Source organism: Gekko japonicus, unplaced genomic scaffold (assembly GCF_001447785.1).
Source record: "Gekko japonicus isolate JY-2015 unplaced genomic scaffold, Gekko_japonicus_V1.1 scaffold182, whole genome shotgun sequence".
Classification (NCBI taxonomy): Eukaryota; Metazoa; Chordata; class Lepidosauria; order Squamata; family Gekkonidae; genus Gekko; species Gekko japonicus.
This window is the reverse complement of record NW_015173128.1, coordinates 215,800-236,495: the sequence shown is the minus strand read 5'-3', so window position 1 is coordinate 236,495 and position 20,696 is coordinate 215,800. Positions and strand designations below refer to the sequence as shown.

General features: G+C 52.7%; 1 protein-coding gene across 3 annotated transcripts in view; it reads left to right on the top strand.

Annotated features, from left to right (window-relative positions):
* The first annotated feature begins 12,643 nt into the window (after positions 1-12,643).
* The window catches only part of GIT1 (G protein-coupled receptor kinase interacting ArfGAP 1), a 67,735-nt gene continuing 59,682 nt past the window's right edge, over positions 12,644-20,696 (top strand). For all 3 annotated transcript variants that reach the window (XM_015422038.1, XM_015422037.1, XM_015422036.1), the window contains exon 1: positions 12,644-12,809. In XM_015422038.1, coding sequence (XP_015277524.1) covers positions 12,758-12,809 — 52 coding nt within the window. In that variant the 5' untranslated portion in view covers positions 12,644-12,757. The remainder of the gene's footprint in view (positions 12,810-20,696) is intronic.

The following is a 20,696-nucleotide window of genomic DNA, read 5'->3' as shown; positions in this document are numbered from 1 at the left end:
GGGGGGGTGGCGGCGGGGCACCATGGGACTTGTAGTCCCCGCGACGGGCAAGCCCGCGGCGGCCGGCCGTCGGAGTCGTCGTCGTCGCCGCCGCCGCCTTCCCCGTGCTTCTGGCTCGCACGTGCACGTGCACGCCCGGCTCCGGATCGCGCGACACGCCGCGGCCGCCTGCCCGGGACCTCGCCGGCGGAGGAACTGCTTCGTGCGCAGGTGCCGAGGGCGCCTGGGAAGGATCCTGGAGAGCTGGGAGGACCGAGGGAGCCAGGCGGCTGCCTTGGTCTTGGCGGCTGCCAACCTCCAGGCCGGGCCTGGAGCTCCCCCAGAATTAGAACTCATCTCCAGGTGAAAGGGATCGGTTCCCCTGGAGGAAAAGGGTGCGTTGGAGGGTCCTGCCCTTCCCGCAGACCCCTCCCTCCCCGGCCTCCATCCCCCTCTTAATCTCCAGGTATTTCTCAGCTCAGAGTTGGCAACCCTAATTGCCTTTCAAAGGTGTTTTTTATGTTCACGTGTTGCTTGGGGCTGCTTCCTTGCTCCCGTGCCCAGTGCTTCCTCTGTGGAGCAGTTCACATCCTGAGCAGAATAGAACTGTTGTCCTCTTAAAATGTGGAAACAGGCAGTGCAGGACTTTGTGTGGCTCGGGATTGCTGCTGAACAAGGCTTCCCGGGTTAATGAGCAGCCGCTCAGGCGCACATCTTAGGGGGAACATTTTCCGCGATGATGATGATGCACAAATCTGTGGTCACGGAGAGGGAAGTGTGGTCATGCGTTCCGCTGTCACCCCTCCAGCGACATAAACACATCCACCAGGCCTTGATGGCTGCAGGGTGAGATCCGTCACGGGTAGAACAGAAAAAAACACACAAGTGTGAAATTGCTCATCTCCCTAATAAAAATATGAAAAATCAGGCTCCTTACTCAAGGGTTGGAAGGCAGCGGGCTTAACACCCATTTTTAAAAAGGGATCCTGAAGAGATCGGGCAAATTACAGGTCAGCTAGCAGGACGTCTGTTCCAGGTAAATGGGTGGAACTCTTTATTAAGCACACGGAGGTACAAAAAAAGTCTGCTTAGGGGGAAAGGAGGGAGGCTTCTACAAAGGGAAGTCCTGCCTCACCAACCTTTCTGAAAGATCCTGTTGACGGCCCTGCTGCTCCAAAAGCAACATTCAAAAGCAACCACACAATCCATTTAATAATCCTAAACGAAAAGGTTAAAGGTTCGGACCCCCACTCTGCTATGGAAGTTCGCTGGGTGACCTTGACCTCTCAGCCCTAACCTACCTCACATAGTGGCTGTGAGGATCAAATGGAGGAGAGAATGACATAAGCCGCTTTGGGTCCCCACTGAGGAGGAAGGTGGAATATAAATAAATAAATAAGCATGTGGACAAGAGTGATCCAACTGGCTTATAAATTTCAAAAGCCTTTTGACAAGGGGGCTCGTCAGAGATTGCTGAGTAAACTTAGCAGTCATGGGATCAGAGGACAGTACCTCTTATAGAGCAGAAATTGGTTAAAGGACAAGAAGCACAGAGTGGGAACAGATGGATAGTAAATTAATTATTGTATGACATTGTGTGTAGAATAGCCAGGAGATCCTAAGATTGTCTGGCAGCCAGAAGCTCTTTTAGTGTTATGCAACACTAGGTGGCGAGCTAGACTTGTTTTTTTAAGTCAAGAGACCTTTCAAAGGTGGTTTGTCATTCTGCCTCTGCGTTGCAGCCCCAGTATTCCTTGGAGGTCGCCCTTCCAAATACTAGCCAGGACCGACCCTGTTTAGCTTCCAAGATCTGATGGGATCGGGCTAGCCCGGGCTAGCCAAGTCAGGACAGATGGACAGTTCTCGTAATGAAGGGAACTGAGCTGTGGGATCCCTGGTATTGGGGCTGGTGATACTTAATTGGTTCATAAATGATCTGGAACTGGGGCTGAGCAATGTGATCAGCAGATCTGTCATGGTGGTATAAAATTATGTAGGATGGTGAAAACCAAGGTGGATTGTGAAGATTGTGTAGTGGTTCAGGAGCACGGACTCTAATCCAGGAGAACTGGGTTTGATTTCCCACTCCTCCACATGCAGCTGCTGGTGTGACCTTGGGTCAGTCACAAGTTCTTTCAGAGCTGTTCTCTCAGGGCAGTTCTCAAAGGAGCTCTGTCAGCCCCACCTACCTCACAGGGTTGTTGTTGTGAGGAGGGGAAGGGAAAGGAGATTGTAAGCCGCTCTGAGACTCCTTTGGGTAGTGAAGGGCGGGGTATAAATCCAGTCTCCTCCTCCTCGTCTTCTTCTAAATTGAGTGAGTGGAGAACAAAATGTCAAACAAAGGTTATTGTAGATAAGTATAAGGTGGTGTCCATTCAAACAAAATTCTAAGTAAATGCTGGTGATCTGGCTGAGACTGATCAAGTTAAAGTTTTCGGGACTGTGATGCATGGCTTGAGAAAAATATCACTTCAGTGTGCAGCAGTGGTGAAAATAGAAAATTCTATGCTAGGAATTATTAGGGAAGGGACTGAAAATAGAACAGACAGGATTGTAATACCCACAGTATGGCATCTGGAATACTATATATAGTTTTTGTCACCCGTTCTCAAAATGAGCTGGAAAAGGTGCAGAAAAGAACCACTTAAACGTGATGATGCTGAGGAAAAGTTGGGGCTTTTCAGCTTACAAAAAAGAGACAACTGCCACCAGGTAGTGTTGGTGGTGGCTCATGATAAGAGATTTATAAAATTATGTATTGTACAAAGGGAAACTTTTTCTTCCTCCACTATAGTACTAGAACTCAGAACCCAACACAGTCACTACTTTGTGGTAGATTCAGTAAAACAAAATGCATTAGGCACATGGAACTCACTGCCACAAGATGTAATGATGCCACAAGTAGCTTTAAAAGAGGATATATTTAAATAGTAGAAGACAGGTGAGCTCATTAATAGGTATCAGCCATAATACCCTCTATGCCTCTGGCTGCTATCTGCTAGCTGTGGAGAAGGGTGAAACTGGCACCTTTGGAGGGCAGAGGCTATAGCATCATATTCTTACTGAGCAGGCCCATAGTCAGGATTTTGTGGCTTGTGGGGCAAATTTTTTTCTGGTGAGGCTGAAGTTCTCAATGAAAAGGAAAATATTTCCCCCCCCCCTGCCTTAAGCAAATATGACTCTTTCACCACCACTAGTTAGTCTACCTGTCAATTTTGACACTGTCAATTTTGCTTCTTCCTCAGATCCCCCCCCCCCGTGTTATACACAAAAGGAAGATCTTTTTGCTTCCTTTCATTGTATGGAAGAGAAGGAAAGGCATCAGCAAGGACAATGAAGGGATCAATGTTAAAAGTGTCTTTAAAAAGGGTTTTCAAGAGGAAATCTTGTGGGGCTGTCCCTTTAAGAAAGGGGGCGGAGCCCCAAATACCCCACCATAGCTACGGGCCTGCCACTGAGCTACTGAGGCGGCCAGGCAGGTGCTGGCAATCGATGGGAGATGAGGGAGGCGGTATTTACTATGGGGAGGCACAGTTGTCTTCCCTGTACAATGATGTCGCTTTCAGTGGGACCTGAAACACTGGCATCATACAGGGATGATGCTGTAGAACTTGCCACCCCAATCTATGGAAGTCATAGAGTTTTCTGGGTGAGAGCTAGAGCATTCCCCTCCGTTGCATGATGCAGCCACCACTTCTGGATTGTGCTAAAAGGGACATTGTTGTGCAGGGGTGCTGTCACAGTTTAGGTGGGGTATCACCTGACGCTGCCACCACTCTGGATTTAGGATCCCTTGAAAAGGCCCAGAGTACCCTCCCAAGACCTTCAGACCTCCCTTTTGGCGGAATAATAGGCGTGAGGACCAGGCAGAGTGAACAACAAAGAAAAGGTTTATGTTTACAGGAGGTCAGTCAAACAAGGTGCAGGAATAATAACAGTAAGTGGGTGAAAAGAAAACAAATTCCCTAACGTGTCTAAATATATACTGTCCCTAGCTCACTATCTCAAGTGGCCTTAGACTACTCACCCTTCCCTCAGTGTGAGGGTTTCTTCCCCACAGCAGCCTCTCTTCTGGCCCTGTTTCCTGGGAAGAAGAACAGATTTTCCTCTTGTACCAGTTCTTTTATTCCCCAGCCCTCTTCTTCCCTATTGGTCGAAATCGGCACCAAAACTTCCCAAGGCTTTCTGGGGTTTGTAGGCCCAGCCTCCCCTACTGCTAGCCAGGTTCCCTGGGCATAGTAGGCCTCTGGTGGCACAGCCCAGATCATGACAGGTGCCACTGCTGCTCACTTGACTTGCCTCCTTCCACCCTGCAACAGGCGTTGTCACAACTGCCAGGAGGCAGCCCCATAGCCAGGAATTGGGGGGGAGGCAAAGAGGGGGCACGGTGCTTAGCACGACACTAAGCTTAATTAGCTCCGTTAATCAAATTAGCCCAGTGCCTAACTAATTTAACAGAGCTAACTAAATTAGCATCACGGAAAGCCCCCCTCTCCTTCCCCTCCTACTCGGCCGCAGCTCCTTACCTCCTCGCCTCGGTGGGCAGTCCGTCCCCAGCGAGGCTGCATGGCTGAGCGGGAGGGGAGGGTGAGGGGCGGCTATGTGGAATGGCCCACCCCAGCACCTCACCTGTGCAGGCGCAGTGAGGCACTGGGGCAGGCCATTCCAATGCACAAAGCCTCCTGGTTTGGCGCTGGGAGGGCTGCGGGCTCGCTTCCTCCCCCTCTGCCTCCTCCTGCAAGCTGGTGAGCAAGGAAAAGGAGGAGAAGAAGGGGAGCTGCAGTGAAGGAGAAGCCCGGCCTCCTCTGGCTTGGAGTGGGCAGGCAGGCGGTATCTGCCATTAGTATCATCTCACTACCGATCTTTCCACAAGTACTATTGGGAGTGACCACCGCCTGCCTGCCTGCCTGCTCCATGCCCGAAACCAAGGTACCCCCCACCTGCAGCGGGGGTTCTGGCATCCTCCCAGTGGTGGTGGGGCTGATCCGTGGGACATCACCCCCAAATGCCCCCGTGGCTACGGGCTGGCAGGCCCGTAGCCACGGGGGCATTTGGGGGTGATGTCCCACGGATCAGAGGTAGTCTGCCTTAAGTTGAGTTAGTCTGTCTGGAAGATCAGGGCTGGGGACAGTAGGTGTCGTAGAACCTCCGTTGTAGAAACACCACCCATCCCCAATAACCTCCTCCGTTCTGAAGCCCGTCCCTGGTCAGCAGAGAAAATGCTGCAGTCAGCGTGCTGAGTCATGCCGGCTTGGTCATCTCCGGAGGGAGGCAAAATCCTGCCAGCCTTTGTCTTTCTTTCCAGGATGAGCCCACAGCCGACGTTAGCTGGGAACTGCAGGATGCGGGAGCACAATGTCTGTAGTGTTCGGGGAGTGCGGCCCGCAGGGGCGAGAGAGCTTGGCTTTGGAGGCCATGGTGGACTTCTTAGCTAGGCCCAAAAGGAGAGCTTGCGTGATAAAAATATTGGGATATTTGATTAATATATAGCGGAGTTTTGTCCAGTCATAGAAGCGTGATACTGAGTGCAGTAAATAAATCTCCCAAGAAGTATCTTGCAAAAAAAGGTGCATTTATTCAAGTCGATCCAGTTCGCATGCAGGTTGTAGTCGAAAGGCGAGAGAGAAGCCGGTAATCTAAAAAGTACTTTCCGTGTCACAAACAGCCAGGTTGTCCAGCATCGTGTGTGGAAGTATGAGGGCATTGTCTCTACAGAAGAGACCTGCAGAGACATGTCTCCATGGAAGGCCATGTGCAGAGAGGGAGAGGACAAAGCAAAAGCGAGAAGGGGTCAGAGGGCAGACAAAGCGAGGCATCCCATTCAAAGGGATAACACCTATACACACTTAGAGTGATGTAGCACCACTCAATGTCCAGGCATGCCGAGTCGCTCCCTTCAACAAAAAAAATGATATTTGGGTAGGGCTGCCAAATCCCCCCGGGGGGCGGAAATCCCCCCACCCCAGAGGCCCGTTCCCCGACGCCGGGGAATCGGGCCCCGGGGGGAACCCCGCCCCAGCGTGCACATCACAGGGAAGTGACATCATGACGCCAGGCACACTGGGGGCGGGGCCACGGCCGTACAAGGGAAAACTCTATGGTTTTCCCTTGTATGGTCGTGGCCCTGCCCCCAGCGTGCCCGGAGTCATGACGTCACTTCCCTGTGACGTGCATGCAGCGCGCGCGCACCGGGAGCCGCGTTGGAGTCCCCCACCGGCAAGGTAGGTAACATTTGGCAACCCTGTATTTGGGGTGGGGGTGGGGTTAAATGAACTATTTGGATAAGGAAATTCTCTGGAATATTTACATCTTGAAAAGACATGCTAGAGCTGGAAAGGGTGACCAAGTGATAGCTGGGAGTGATTGACACATGGAATTCACTGCCACAGGAGGTGGGGGCGGCTACATGCATAGACAGCTTCAAGAGGGAATTAGATAAGCATATAGAGCAGAGGTCCATCAGTGGCTATTAGCCACAAGGTATAGATAGGAATTCTCAGGCTGGGGCAAGTGATGCTCTGTATTCTTGGTGCTTGGGGGGGCGGGCAACTGTGGGAGGGCTTCTGGTGTCTTGGCCCCACTGCTGGACCTCCTGATGGCACCTGGTATTTCTGGCCACTGTGTGACACAGAGTGTTGGACTGGATGGGCCATTGGCCTGATCCAACATTGGCTTCTCTTATGTTCTTATGAGCACCTTCCTTAGGAGGAAAGGCTCAGGAAATTGGAACTTGTTTCCATTTAGGGAAAAAAGATCTGAGTGCAGCAGGGGTTAAGCAGGAAGTTTAGAAGTGATGAAGATGAAGTGATGAAGAAAACAGAAGAGGAATTAGTTCACTCTCTCCCTTAACCCTAGAACAGGGGATAATAGAACAGTGGTACCTGATGAAGCTTGGTACTTGATAAAACTTGATTCAGGCCCAGGCAAAAAGAAGTTGTTGTTGTTATTATTATTATTATTATTATTATTATTATTTATTAGTTCAATTTATATCCTGCCCTCCTCGCCGAGGCAGGCTCAGGGTGGCTTACAAAGGATAAAATATAAATGAACAATTGTAAACATAGATAAAACCAGTTTAAAACAATCCACAGTCATAAAGTGCTAGCTAGATATATGTATATATTTCTTCACTCCAAGAGTCACTGGCTTGTGGCATTAATTGCCACAGGGCACGAACATCTAGAATGGCTCCTCTTGGGGCAAAACTGTATTTCTTTTATTTATTCATTTATACCTGCTCTCTCATTGAGACTAAAACATATTGTGTGCGTAAAGTGTCCTCAAGTTGGAGCTGACTTTTGGTGACCTCAAAGATTTTTCAAAGAGTTTGGGCAAGGGGGACCCAATAGATGTTGTTTACCTTGACTTCCAGAAAGCTTTTAGGGTTCCCAGCATCCAGGTGGGGCCTGGGGATCTCCTGCTTTTACAACTGATCTCCAGCTGACAGAGATCAGTTCACCTGGAGAAAATGGCTGTTTCGAAGGGTGGGCTCTGTGGCATTGAGCATACTGAGGCCTCTCCCCAAACCCCACCCTCTCCTGGCTCCACCCCCAAAGTCTCCAGATATTTTCCAACCCAGACCTGGCAACCCTAAAAGCTTTTGATAAAGTTCCTCATCAAAGGCTCCTGAGTAAGCTCAATAGTCATGGGATAAAAGAACAAGTCCTCTTGTGGATCAAAAACTAATTAATTGGAAACAGAGAGTGAGTATAAATGGGCAATTTTCACAGTGCAGGGTGGTAAGCAGTGGGGTACTGCAGGGATCAGTACTGCGTCCACTAAACACTAAATTGTTCAGGGTGGTGAGAAACGGAGGATAGTGAGGCACTCCAAAGGGATCTGTTGAGGATGGGGGAGTGGGCGTCAACGTGGCAAATGGGGTTGAGTGTGGCCAAGTGCAAAGTGATACACATTGGGGCCAAAAATCCTAACTATAAATACACATTGATGGGGTCCAAACTGACGGAGACTGACCAAGAGACAGATCTTGGAGTCGTAGTAGATAACTCAATGAAAATGTCAAGACAGTGTGCGACTGCAATAAAAAAGGTCAATGCTATGCTGGGGATTATTAGGAAGGGAACTGAAAACAAATCAGCCAGTACCATAATTCCCCTGTATAAATCGATGGTGTCACTTCATTTGGAATACTGTGTGCAATTCTGGTCACCACACCTCAGAAAGGATATTATAGCATTCGAAAAAGTGCAGAAAAGGGCAACTAGAATGATAAAAGGGTTGGAACACTTTCCCTATGAAGAAAGGTTAAAGCACTTGGGGCTCTGTAGCTTGGAGAAATGACAGAGGGTTGACGTGATCAAGTTTTACAAGATGACGCGTGGGATAGAGCAGGTAGAGAAAGAAGTACTTTTCTACCTTTCTCACTATACAAGAACTTGTGGGGCACTCCATGAAACTCGTGAGCAGTTGGTTTAGAACAGATAAAAGGAAGTCCTTCTTCACCCAAAGAGTGATTAACACATGGAATTCACTGCCACAGGAGGTGGTGGCAGCTACATGTATCGCCAGAAACCCTGCAAAGCTGTTTGACCAGAAGGGGCTAGCAAAACGGGTGTGTCGATTCTAGTGTGGGAAGCAATGCCTTTCCTTCAGAGCCCTTGTGGCCCAATTGCCCGTCTGTGGAACTAAGCTTTGCCTTGGATTCACACGGAGATCAGTCGTTTTTGAGATTGTATCCCATTATTGCCTTTCCCACTCTCTTGTTGACTATAAAGGGAGTGAAAAAGGCAGTAATGGGATACAATCCCAAAAACGACAAATTATAGCCGAATTACAGCAAGGAGAGACAAACAGAGGTGGTTTGCCATTGCCCGCCTCTGTGAGAAACCCTGAACTTCCTTGGTGGTTTCCCATCCAACATCTAACGAGTGCTGATCCTGTTTAGCATCCAAGATTTGATGAGATCAAGGCATATTAAACAATGAAAAACCACACAGCAGGAACAGTACAAAGCATGCAACCAACAGTGAATAACACTGGGTCACAAAATTAGAGAATAGCGCACTAAAAACAGTCCAAGAAATGCAAAACTAGCAAAAAATGCAATAAAACGGCATAATCCATACAAGGAACAAAGCAATGAAAACTATGGATTCAGTTTCATCAACGTTAAATCCATTCCCCATAACGCCCTCTGGAACCATTCTGCATTACACATTGCGTGGCATGATAAAAACGCTCATCAGGCTGACCACTCGGCTGGGGGACTGGAGCAGGCCGAGACCAGAGGCAGAGGATATTTTCAGGTGGCTGCTTGAAGGGAGCGTGCATACCTCCTACTTTCCTCTCTGGGGGAACGGATTTTGTATCATCAGAAACCCTGCAAAGCTGTTTGACCAGAAGGGGCTAGCAAAATGGGTGTGTCGATTCCAATGTGGGAAGCAATGCCTTTCCTTTAGAGCCCTTATGGCCCAATTGCCCGTCTGTGACTGTGGAACAATGAGTCAGGGAAGCCAATGGAAGGGTCATTTCGTAGAAAAAGAAGTGCAGGAGCTCATTAGCATAAATTATTTGCATATGCCACACCCCCTGACATCACCAGAAGTGTGTCAGACGGCAACACCCACTGCTCAGGCTACTGGACTGTTTTGGATTGCTAGCTATTGGGGGGGGGGACGTGCAGATCTGTCCTTGCAGAGGAGGGAGAGCTTGTGCCTGAATAAAACTTGGGTCTTAAAGGTGCCACTGGACTGTTTTGGGCTGGGGAGCCGGGGGGGGGGGGCTCTGCAACTTACCTGGCTGCTTCTTGCTCTGAGGGCTGCTGGGAGCAGGGGATGGGGCTTGTTGCATATGCCCGCCCCCTGGGCTCTTTACTGCTGGAGCTCCGCTCCTGTGCACTCCTGCAGGAAATGAACCTTGAGCAGCATCAAGCGTGGTAGGTAGGGAGCTGTGACTCCTGAAAGCTCCTGAGAGCCAGTTTGGTGTAGTGGTTAAGTGCGCAGACTCTAACCTGGGAGAACCGGGTTTGATTCCCCACTCCTCCACTTGCACCTGCTGGATGACCTTGGGCAAGCCATAGTTCTGTCAGAGCTGTTCTTGAAAAAGAGCAGTTTCTGTCAGAGCTCTCTCAGCCCCGCCTACCTCACAGGGTGGCTGTTGTGGGGAGGGGAAGGGAAAGGAGGTTGTAAGCCGCTCTGAGACTCCCTTGGGTAGTGAAGGGCGGGGTATGAATCCAATCTCTTCTCTTCTTCTCCTGCCCTGAAACTCTTCTTGGTCTTGAAGGTGCTCTGGAACTCGAATCTGGCTGTTCGTCTGCCGACCTACATGGCTGCCCTCTGAAAATTAAAAAGAGGGGGGATCCTAGGAGAGGTTTTTGGAACTTTAAATGGTATAAGGGAATGGGAGGGACGGTGGAAGATCCTGCTTATTGGCTGGCTGACAGCACTGAATTTTCCCCTCAGCTCTGCCTAGCGGCCCTGATGGTCAGTAGCCAAAGGGCTCTTGTCCTTTGGCTATTAGGCTGAGGCTTATAGTTCAGAGCTGAGCAGAAGATTGACTAGCAGAGAGAGAGGAAAGACCGGCTTGGCACTCAGAAGACCCTCTCCCCTCCTGTTGTTTTGGTGTACCCAGTTTGGTGTAGTGGTTAAATGCGCAAACTCTAATCTGGGAGCACCGAGTTTGATTCCCCACGCCTCCACATGCAGCTGCTGGGTGACCTTGGGTCAGTCACAAGTTCTCTCAGAGCTGTTCTCTCAGGAGCAGTTCTCGAAAGAGCTCTCTCAGCCCTGCCTACCTCACAGGGTGTCGGGTGTGGGGAGGAGAAGGGAAAGGAGATTGTAAGCCACTCCGAGACTCCTTCGGGTAGTGAAGGGCGGGGTATGAATCCAATCTCTTCTTCCTCCTCTTTTTCCTCTTCTTCCTCCTCCTCCTGTTGCATTTTTTTTTCAGTATTGGAAAATGGGTCTCCAAGAAAAGCAGGTTATAAATAAACAGGAACACAAACGCCTTTCTCCTTCTGTGTTTTACAGAAGACTAGAATGTGGCTAAGTCTGTCGAGAGCGGGCTGAGGAAAGGCACAAGAGGCAGCCAGTGTGGTATAGCAGGTGCAGAGACGAGGCCTGCGGAGACCTGGGTTCAGGTCCTCCCTCTCTGCACTCCTTGGAGGACGGGTGGGATAAACATGCAGCCATGTAGTTTATATTGTACAATACATAATTAACTATCCCCCCAAATTGATGGCAGCCATTAGCGCAAACAGCTCGAAAAGGGGACTAGGCAAGTGCATGCAGGGGCAGCTGCTATGGGCCTCGTGTTGCGTGGAGTTCGACTGACCCTAACCCTGACCCCCAAAGGAGGGGGGAAGCTGGCTCAGCAGCAGTGGACTGCTGGTGCCCACCAATGCTCCCTCTAAGCTGTGGAGTCTTGTGAGCAAAAATTCTACTTTGTGAGCTACTGGCATTAAAGCTGTGAGCGAGCGATTTGGCTGCTGCATACATTAGTTTTCTCTGGAGCCATCCTTCCTGAGCTAAGGCAAAAATCTGTGAGCTGGAGGCTAAAATACTGTGAGCTAGCTCACACTAACTCAGCTTAGAGGGAACACTGGTGCCCACCCCATCCAAGGCTCAGACAGCCAGTTCTTGGTAGCAGGAGGGGCTCCCACCTGTCTCACAGGTGGCAAGGGTGACCACTCGCCACGTGCTTGGACCCCAGTGACGGTGTGTTGGCCCCGCGAGGGACCCTGCAGACGGTGGCAGCGATTCTGGGGGTCCCCATCCTGGATTTCTGCACAAGGCCACGGAGTCACTAAGACCACACCTGGCTGAATTCTATCAAGGGCAACTAGCCGGGAGGCCAAAATGGAACCTCCACGTGCAGAGGCATTGATCGGAGATCTTGGTGTGAATCCGGCCTAAACCCCTGGGTCGACTCCAGGATTCAACCTGCTGAAAGAAAGGAAGCCGCGACCCACCACTATGGGCGGCCTGCGAAGAGGAGAAATTGGTTACAGCCGTCCTGGGTGCCAAAGCCCACAACACAACCCGCGCAATGTTTGGGGACCAGCCAGGGCTGGCCCCAGCTTATTTTGCACCCTAGGCGAGGAACACTTCTGGCGCCCCCCCTGCGCCCACCATCTTTCAAAAATAAATGCATTTTTGGAAGAATGAAAAACACAAATAATCAAGAAACTCTCAGAGTACGGGGCTGGGTGCAATTTGGCTCCCCTAAGGGCCGGCCCGCTCTAGGCGATCGCCTAGTGAGTGAGCCAGCCCAATGATACAAAGCAACGTGCAGGCTTTCGAGTCCCTCCAGAACTCTTCATCAGACCGAATGCCAAGAGAGGAAACCGTCCAAAGGTTCACCCACACCAGCTCCTAAACCCCCGCCCACCACGCGCGGCTCCTGCCCGCGCCCCACCCGGGCCATGCCAACGACCCAAAGCCTGAAAGCGAAGCCAGGCGTCCTGCTCTTCCCCCCGGGGGGGGGTGGGGGGGGGGGGGGGGGGGCGTTACTGGGTCGCCAGCAGCGGGCGGCGGCGGCAGCGGCCCGGTGAGGACCCGCCTTGCCTTCTGCGAGCCCTGCGTGCCAGCCAGCGGGTCTGGCTCCGCCTCCGGGGGGCGGCCCTCTGCGCCTGCCTGGCTTCCTGCAGGAGGGCGGACGCGCGGCTCAGCCCCGGGAAGCAGCAGCGGCAGCAGGAGCGGCGGCGGCGGAGGGGCCGGGCGGCCGGTGCCGCTGTCCGATCTTCGGCGCGGGAAGGTCCCCCCGGGCAGGCGGGGCGCGGAACGCGCGGCCCACGCTGGCCGCCTCGCCGCTCAGGATGGCCCGGAAGGTCCCCCGGGCGGAGGTGTGCGCCGACTGCAGCGCCCCAGGTGAGCCGCCGACGGGCCTGGCCTGCAGCCGCAGCCCCGGCCAGGTAGGGCGGGCGGCGGCGGAGGAGGAGGAGGAGGAGGGAGAGCCTGCCTGGGCGGCGCGCCCGGCCGGGCCTGCTGCAGGGAGCGATGCGCCTGGAGCCGCAGGGTTTCTCGGGGAGGCTGGCGTGCACCCCCCCCCCAGCCCGGCGCCCGCGGGCCCCCTTGCCGGTCCAAGAGAGTGCCCGGCTATCCCGAGGGCTGCCTTCCTCTGCTCTGCGCCGATAGAGCCCGGGCACGGCTCTCCGAGGACTGGAACGCGGGCCTCCGGGGATCCACCCCCCCCTCCATTTCCCTGTGGCCGGATCTAGGATCCAGGCGGTTGATTCTGGTTTGATGGCAACGGGCGAGACCCAGTAACAACCCTTCTTCCCCCGCCTGTCACCCCTTTCCCATCCTGGTTCCCCCTCGCAGGCCTGGGACGCAGGTGTCCTGGCACCTTCACGGCCTGGGCAGGGCCCGTGGCCTGCTCTGCTCTTTGCTGCCTACCCCCCCCGTCCATTTTGCCTCCTTCTGAATGGGAAGAGAACCCAGGAGTCCTGGCACCCCATCCCCTCACTTGCTCTCTTCAGTGGCCCTTGCAGATGGCGCTGGGCATCCTGGTTTTCACTGTGGCCTGACGTTCCTGTTGGGGAAACTGATTTCCTTGGGTCGACGACCTCCCCCCCCCCCCATTTGTGTGTGGGGTGTCCTCCGTTCCATGCGGTAGCAGGTCAGAAGGACACTTGCCTTGGGGAGTGGCTGGCTGGTGGAGCCTTAGGTCTCCAGCCATTGTTCCTCCTTTCCCCAGGTTGCAGTAGAGCGAGTCCTTGGTTGCTGTTCCCAGTTCCCAACTGGTTAAAAGGATTCCTTTTGCTTGGGAGGTGCCCAGAGCGCTCCCTTAAAGGACTGGAGGAGAAAGCATTTAGGAGGTGGAATGCCCACCCAGCAGGGGGCGGGCTGGAGCTGCAGCTTGGCCCGTGGGGATTGGCGGAGGCCTTTCCAATGACCCTATCGTGTTGATGCTGTGTTTGCTGTTGCAGAAGGAAGGGGCTGGCCTTGAGCTGGGGGGGGGGCGGCGGCAAGGTCTTTGCCTCTAGTTTGAGACTTAGGGCAGAGCTTTGCTGAGGTCTGCCCTGATAAACTCCCTTACTTCCCTTTGAAACATGCAACTTGGCTTGTTTGCTGGAGCTCTTCGCAAGTTGCTCCTCACCTTTGCATTTGATGTGTGGGTTTGACCCCACGAAGTGCGTTGTGTTGGAAATGACATGGAAGTCCTCTGTGTGTCAGGCCAAAATGTGAGGGCCTGTTCACAGATCTTACAGTGGGCGGGTGAGGACCAGGCCTTGTGGTGTGAGAAAGAGCGTGTTTGGGTGGGGATACCTTTCTGTCTCTTATGGAGAGGGTCTGTGGCTACGCATGGTTGTGACCTTAGATCTCTGTGAACAGAAGTCCTCTTCCTTAGAAGATCTGGTCCTGGAAAGTCTTTGCTGTTGCTCTTGATTTTTCAGACCTATCTAACTGCCTGTTGTTGGAACCAGAATACTGACATGGACGATGGGGTCCAGCGAGGCAATCTGTGTGTTCTTTGGTATCTGTGTGACACAGTCCGAGCAGTGCTTACCAGGGCTGTCGTTCCCTCTAAGCTGAGTTAGTGTGAGCTAGCTCACAGTTTTTTAGCCTCCAACTCACACATTTTTGTCTCAGCTCAGGAAGGATGGCTCCAGAGCAAACTAATGTATGTACATGGCCAGGGTCTGACATACCTGAGGGACCGCCTTTCCCCATACAGACTCCAAAGAGCACTTCGGTCGGGGTCACAGAACCGTTTAGTGACCCCGGGCCCTAAAGAGGCCAGGCTAGCTACTACGAGGGCCAGGTCCTTTTCGGTGGCGGCCCCTATCTGGTGGAATGAGCTCCCGGAGGAGATCAGGGCTCTGTGGGACCTTTTACAGTTCCGCAGAGCCTGTAAGACGGAGCTCTTCCACCAGGCTTTTGAATAGGGGCCGCCGCCGCCACTACCACCACCGCATATATGCGGAGCAGGATTGTCAGGAGAGGCTAATGAGAAACTGGAACATCATGGCTCATGCCCGTCCCCCCCTTCTGATTCGATCTTGGACCTCTTTCTGACATGTAATGGAGAGTGTGTAAGTCTAGTCCTCCATGTATCTTGTGAGCTGTGAATTGTTTTAACTTCTGCTGTTTTAATGTATCTGTCTTATAGCACTTTGTGCCCTGTAAGCCGCCCTGGGCCTGCGTGCGGGGAGGGCGGGATAGAAATGGAAATAAATAAATAAATAAATAGCAGCCAGATCGCTCACTCACAACTTTAATGCCAGTCGCTCACCAAGTAGTTTTTTTGCTCACAAGACTCCACAGCTCAGAGGGAGCATTAAAACATAAGAACATAAGAGAAGCCAATGTTGGATCAGGCCAATGGCCCATCTAGTCCAACACTCTGTCACACAGTGGGCAAAAATACCAGGTGCCATCAGGAGGTCCAGCAGTGGGGCTAGGACACTAGAAGCCCTCCCACTGCTGCCCCCCTCCAAGCACCAGGCATTGGTTGGGATCCAACTCTTGGGTTGTGTGCACATGTGCATGATCCTGATTGTGCTCCCTTACGTTCTGTGCATCGATGTACGAGGTTCTGGGGTGCAGAGTTTAGTCTGCTCTTTGTCTGCTGGTGCCCTTAGAAATATTTGTATGCCAAGCAGTTATTGCTTGCGGGCAGACCCTGGATGATGTGCCAGGCAGTGAGAGAACATCATCTTGTCTGGGTCTTGGGAGTGAACCTTGGGGACTGCCGACACCACCAGAGCACGTTCTTGGTGGAAACCAGAGAGAAGGCTGCCTGTTGAAGCTCTGGAGCTGCCGAGGGAGGAAGTGGCCAGTTGAAGGAGCGGAGGGCTTCCTGTGCAGAGAAAGAGCCTCCGGAGGGTCTTGATGCCAGCATTTGGGCCTATGCTTGGGGCTGGTGCTCAGCTGTATGCTCCATGAGGACCTGCTATGCGCCTGTGGCTAGGAGGAGGGCTGCACTGTTGTTCTTGGTACATGCAGTGAAGATGTTCATCTGAGCACCAGTCGGATCTGTCTGGTGTCCCTACCGGGGAGTTTCCCATTTGCCTCCTTAAGCTGCTGTGCTGAAATTCTCCTGGGGATTTGGAGGCTGAGCGAGGCCTGGGTTTCCCGCTTCCCTCTCTTTATGAATGGTTGGTATGGGAGGGGGATATACGGGGCATTAAGACTCCTGGGGGGGGGGCCTTTGGAAAGCCTTGCTGAACTGTACGCTATCCCAGGGACAGTCTGTGCGTTTCCACATCTACCGTGTGGACTAGCAGCCCATTTTTTAAAAATTTAATGCATTGTATTTTATTTTAAAAACATGCAAAGCTGATGGAGCAAATAAATTGAACGAGAAAGGGTGATGGCGGGGAGCCCATGTAAGCGTGGCCGATGCTCCCTCTAAGCTGCGGAGTCTTGTGAGCAAAAATTCTCCTTTGTGAGCGACTGGCATGAAAGTTGTGAGCGAGCGATTTGGCTGCTGCCTAAATGAGTTTGCCCCGGAGCCCTCCTCCCTGAGCTGAGGCAAAAATGTGTGAGCCAGAGGCTAAAAAAACTGTGAGCCGGCTCACACTAACTCAGCTTAGAGGGAACACTGAGCTTGGCCATAAAATTTCATATTATTAGGAATATCCCTGTTAAGAACAGTGACTGAAATGCAAAACTTCTGCGCCTGCCTGCCTGACTCATGGGTACATGCAAAGAAATGTGCTTTCTGAATATAGCACAGCCCCGTATTTGATCCCACCATGGTGCGGTCTCCAGTGGTTACAATCTGACAGGAATAGGTCCTGGGCTCATACTTTGCCTGGAAGCCCCAAGCCATCTTTCTGGCTTGGCACTCCCCACTCCACACACACACACACACCGCCACCAATGTTCCCGCTAAGCTGTGGAGTCCGGCGAGCAAAAATACTACTTTGTGAGCCACTGGCATTAAAGTAGTGAGCAAGCGACTTGTCTACTGCATAAATCAGTTTGCTCTGGAGCCCTCCTTCCTGAGCTAAGACAAAAATGTGTGAGCCAGAGGCTAAAAAACTGTGAGCTGGCTCACACTAACTCAGCTTAGAGGGAACACTGCCCGCCACTCTTTAAGCCTTCCGGAGCTGAGGATGGTCACTGCGGGGCAGGAGGGTCTCGCTCGGGGCTTGGCTGAGCTGCCTTCTTTTCCTTTGGACTTTACCCGTTCTGTTGAGATTTTTTTTAAAAAAAATGGATTCTCCTAGTTCTGTGGGCTCTGTGAACTTGACTCGATGGCTGGCTGAATAATAATATTTATTTAAAATATAGCACCAGTAACGTGAGGTGCTTTACAGAGGGAGGGTCCATGCCCTGAGGTGCTTGCAGTTAACAACTGGACTTAGAGGAGGGCAACAGAAGAGAGGTCAGGAGAAACAGGGCAAGAAGGTATATGTATTCCTCTTACAGACAGAGCAGCTGTCACCAGGTAGGGAACAAAAGGGCTGAGTCTGGCTTGTGGGTCCCCTGCGGGTGCCCCGCGGGTCCCACTGATCACTGCAGTCCCCCTCCCTCACTGGTGTTGGCTCTTCTGAGGGCACGCAGGGATCTTTGCACAGCTGGGAGAGCCCTTGTCTGCCCCAGGGGCTTTGGGGATAGCTCTCCAGGTCAGGACTGCCCTTTGAGGCAGCAGCAAGGTAAGAGTGGGGCCGGCAGATAGGTCTCCCCAGCGGGTGTCTCCATGACAGGCCGTGCCGTGCCAACAGCTCCTGTGGGCAGAAATTGCCGAGATCTGCAAACGCGACTCTTCGTCACCATCTGTGCCGGATGTGCCCACGCTCACCCTCCAAGATTTGGAAACTGGGAGGAGGGAAGTGCTGGAGATTGACGGGTGCTTGGAGTTCTGCCTGTTGGGTCCCTAGGACTGGGGGAGCCAACCTGGGGGGGCGAGAGAGTTGTGCCAGAGGGCGAAGGGAAACATTTCCGATTCCTAGGGAATCAGCATCGAACCGGCCTACAGACTGCAAAAGAAGGATCCGAAAGGCTTCAGGCCACCGCATCCCGTTCCGAGGCACTGCTTGGGGGACAGCTAGGCTGGGAGGGGGGCATTTCCAGCCTTGGCACCCTTTCTAGTGGCCAGTGTTGCTCTGGCCCGTTTGGTGTAGTGGTTTGGTGTAGTGGTTAAGTGTGCGGACTCTAATCTGGGAGAACTGGGTTTGATTCCCCACTCCAGTTTGGTGTAGTGGTTAAGTGCGCAGACTCTAATCTGGGAGAACCGGGTTTGATTCCCCACTCCAGTTTGGTGTAGTGGTTAAGTGCGCGGACTCTAATCTGGGAGAACCGGGTTTGATTCCCCACTCCTCCACTTGCACCTGGCTGGATGACCTTGGGCAAGCCGTAGTTCTGATAAGAGCTGTACTTGAAAAAGAGCAGTTTCTGTCACGAGTTCTCTCAGCCCCACCTACCTCACAGGGTGTCTGTTGTGGGGATGGGATGGGAAAGGAGTTTGTGAGCCGCTCTGAAACTCCTTTGGGTAGTGAAGGGCGGGGTATAAATCCAATCTCTTCTCTCTTCTTCTTCCTCCTCCACTTGCACCTGGCTGGATGACCTTGGGCAAGCCATAGTTCTGATAAGAGCTGTTCTTGAAAAAGAGCCGTTTCTGTCAGAGCTCTCTCAGCCCCACCTACCTCACAGGGTGTCTGTTGTGGGGAGGGGAAGGGAAAGGCGTTTGCAAGCCGCTCTGAGACACCTTTGGGTAGTGAAGGGCAGGGTATAAATCCAATCTCTTCTCTTCTTCTTCTTGCTCTGTGGGCGCAACCAAATCCTTGCTTCCTCTCCCTGGTAGCGGCCTGCGTTCGGGAGGAGGGTCTGCCAGCAAGCAGCGTGAGGGTCTGTGGAAGCCAAGAGAGCAGGGGACCTGTGTCTCTCCTTCTTTTCCCCAGACTGGTGCCCACTGGTCCCAGAAGATGGAACTCCTGTCAGAGTACTCAGCAGATCCAACAATAGCTTTTACCCATCACCATAGGCCAGTCTGTCTTTTGGTGGCTCGGAGGTGCTGTGTTAGCTAAATGGAACTTCCTTAGTCAGGGGCCCTCTACCTCTGACTACCCGATACTTAGAGCAAGCAAAAAGCTAGCTGCCTCTTGCTATGCTGGCGCCTGGCTGTTGCCCAGAATAGGCTGCGGGATTAGACCAACCTCCAAGTCCTCCGGCAGAGCTCCCGTTGCTTTCTCAAGCTCCCACTGAAGCACACTGTAGCCTTGATCTGGTCTCACCTCTCCAAAATTGACCTGAGAGTTCTTTGAGTCGAATGATGGTAACGGTAAAGGTTCCCTTGCTCGAAAGCCAGTCAAATCCAACTCTAGGGTTGTGGTGCTCATCTCTGTTTCTAAGCCGAAGAGCCAGTGCTGCCCAAAGACATTTCCGTGGTCATGTGGCCGGCATGACTAAACACCAAGGCGCACGGAACGCTGTTACCTTCCCACCGAAGTGGTACCTATTTATCTACTTGCAATTTCTTGCTTTCGAACGGCTAGGTTGGCAGGAGCGAATGATGGTACAGAACTTTTAAAGGAAGTAGCCAAACTAGCTGGACAACAGAACTGTCTCTGTGCAAAACTGGCTTTTAAAAAATAATCCTAGGAAGGTCAGCTATTTGAGGGTTGTTTGCTGAGTAAAACCTCTATGTTTAGGAGCAGTCTATCTCTGAATAATATACGCTGAAGATAAACAGGAGACGTTTGACACCATGCGCTTTCTGGAGGCACCTGCCTGCCTGCTATTGAAAAAGCAACGCTGAATGAGAGGGGCCTTTGCTCGAATCCAGCATGGCCATTCTTAGGAGTCTGGGGTCTGCACGCCAACGACCCGGACAGAATAGTAGGAGGACGCTGGAAAGCCTCCGTTCCCCCATCTGTCTGCAGGGAGGGGGGAATTCTTTCCATTTGCTGCAATCGGAGTCTCGCTGGTCCCGCCCGCCCGAGAGCCAGGAAGGAAAGGTGGGGAGGGGCTGCTCCATCCTCACAGAGCCAAGCTTCCTGTCCCGATGCTGCCGGTCAGGGTGCTGGGATTGCTGGGGGGTGGGTGGGCTGGATGTGCGGCCCCCTTGGCTTGGCCCCAGCACTGAAATGCTCAGCCCTCCGTGCCATCCCACAATTCTCCTCTTCGCCCACCCCATCATTTCCGCTGGAGTGATTGCCTCCTTTAGGCCTGACCTTCTGCTGGGCATTGTTTCCCAGAGAGTGCCCCCTTGGCTATTTCAGCTCTCTCTCTCTCTCCTCCCCTCTCTTGTCTTCTTCACCTGAGTGCAAGGTGCGTAGTCGGATTGAACGCATCCCCCGTGCTTGTGTGAATCTCCCAGCGGATTGGGTTGGCAGATGCCTTCCCCTTGGGGTGGGGGTGACGTGTGAAAGCCATGGCTCTCCTGCCAAGTTTGCCTGGGCGGGTGCAGAGCCAGGAGGCATCAGAGGGCATGACTTCCGCCTGGCATTGTTCAGTCATGTCCCAGAGGTGCCTGCAGGCGGCACATCTTTGCCAGGAACGGGGTGTGGGGAGGAGAGGTTGGAACCCCAGAGTCCTGTCCTTACAGAACCCCAGATTCGCCCAGGGGAAAGCTGTGTCTTCCCCCCCCCCCATCTACCTCGTTCTGCCTCTCCCTCCTGCCGGACTCACTAGGGAGCCACCTAATTTAGAAGTGGCTTTTGGGCTGTTAAGTCTAGCACATGGCAGGTTTGGTTCTGTTCTGCAAAAAGAATGAAAGGGTTTTGTGCTCAGCGAGTCCCAAGTTCTGCGCCGGGAAAAACCGGGCTCCACCGCCTGCACAGATGATGCAAATCGCCAGTCTGC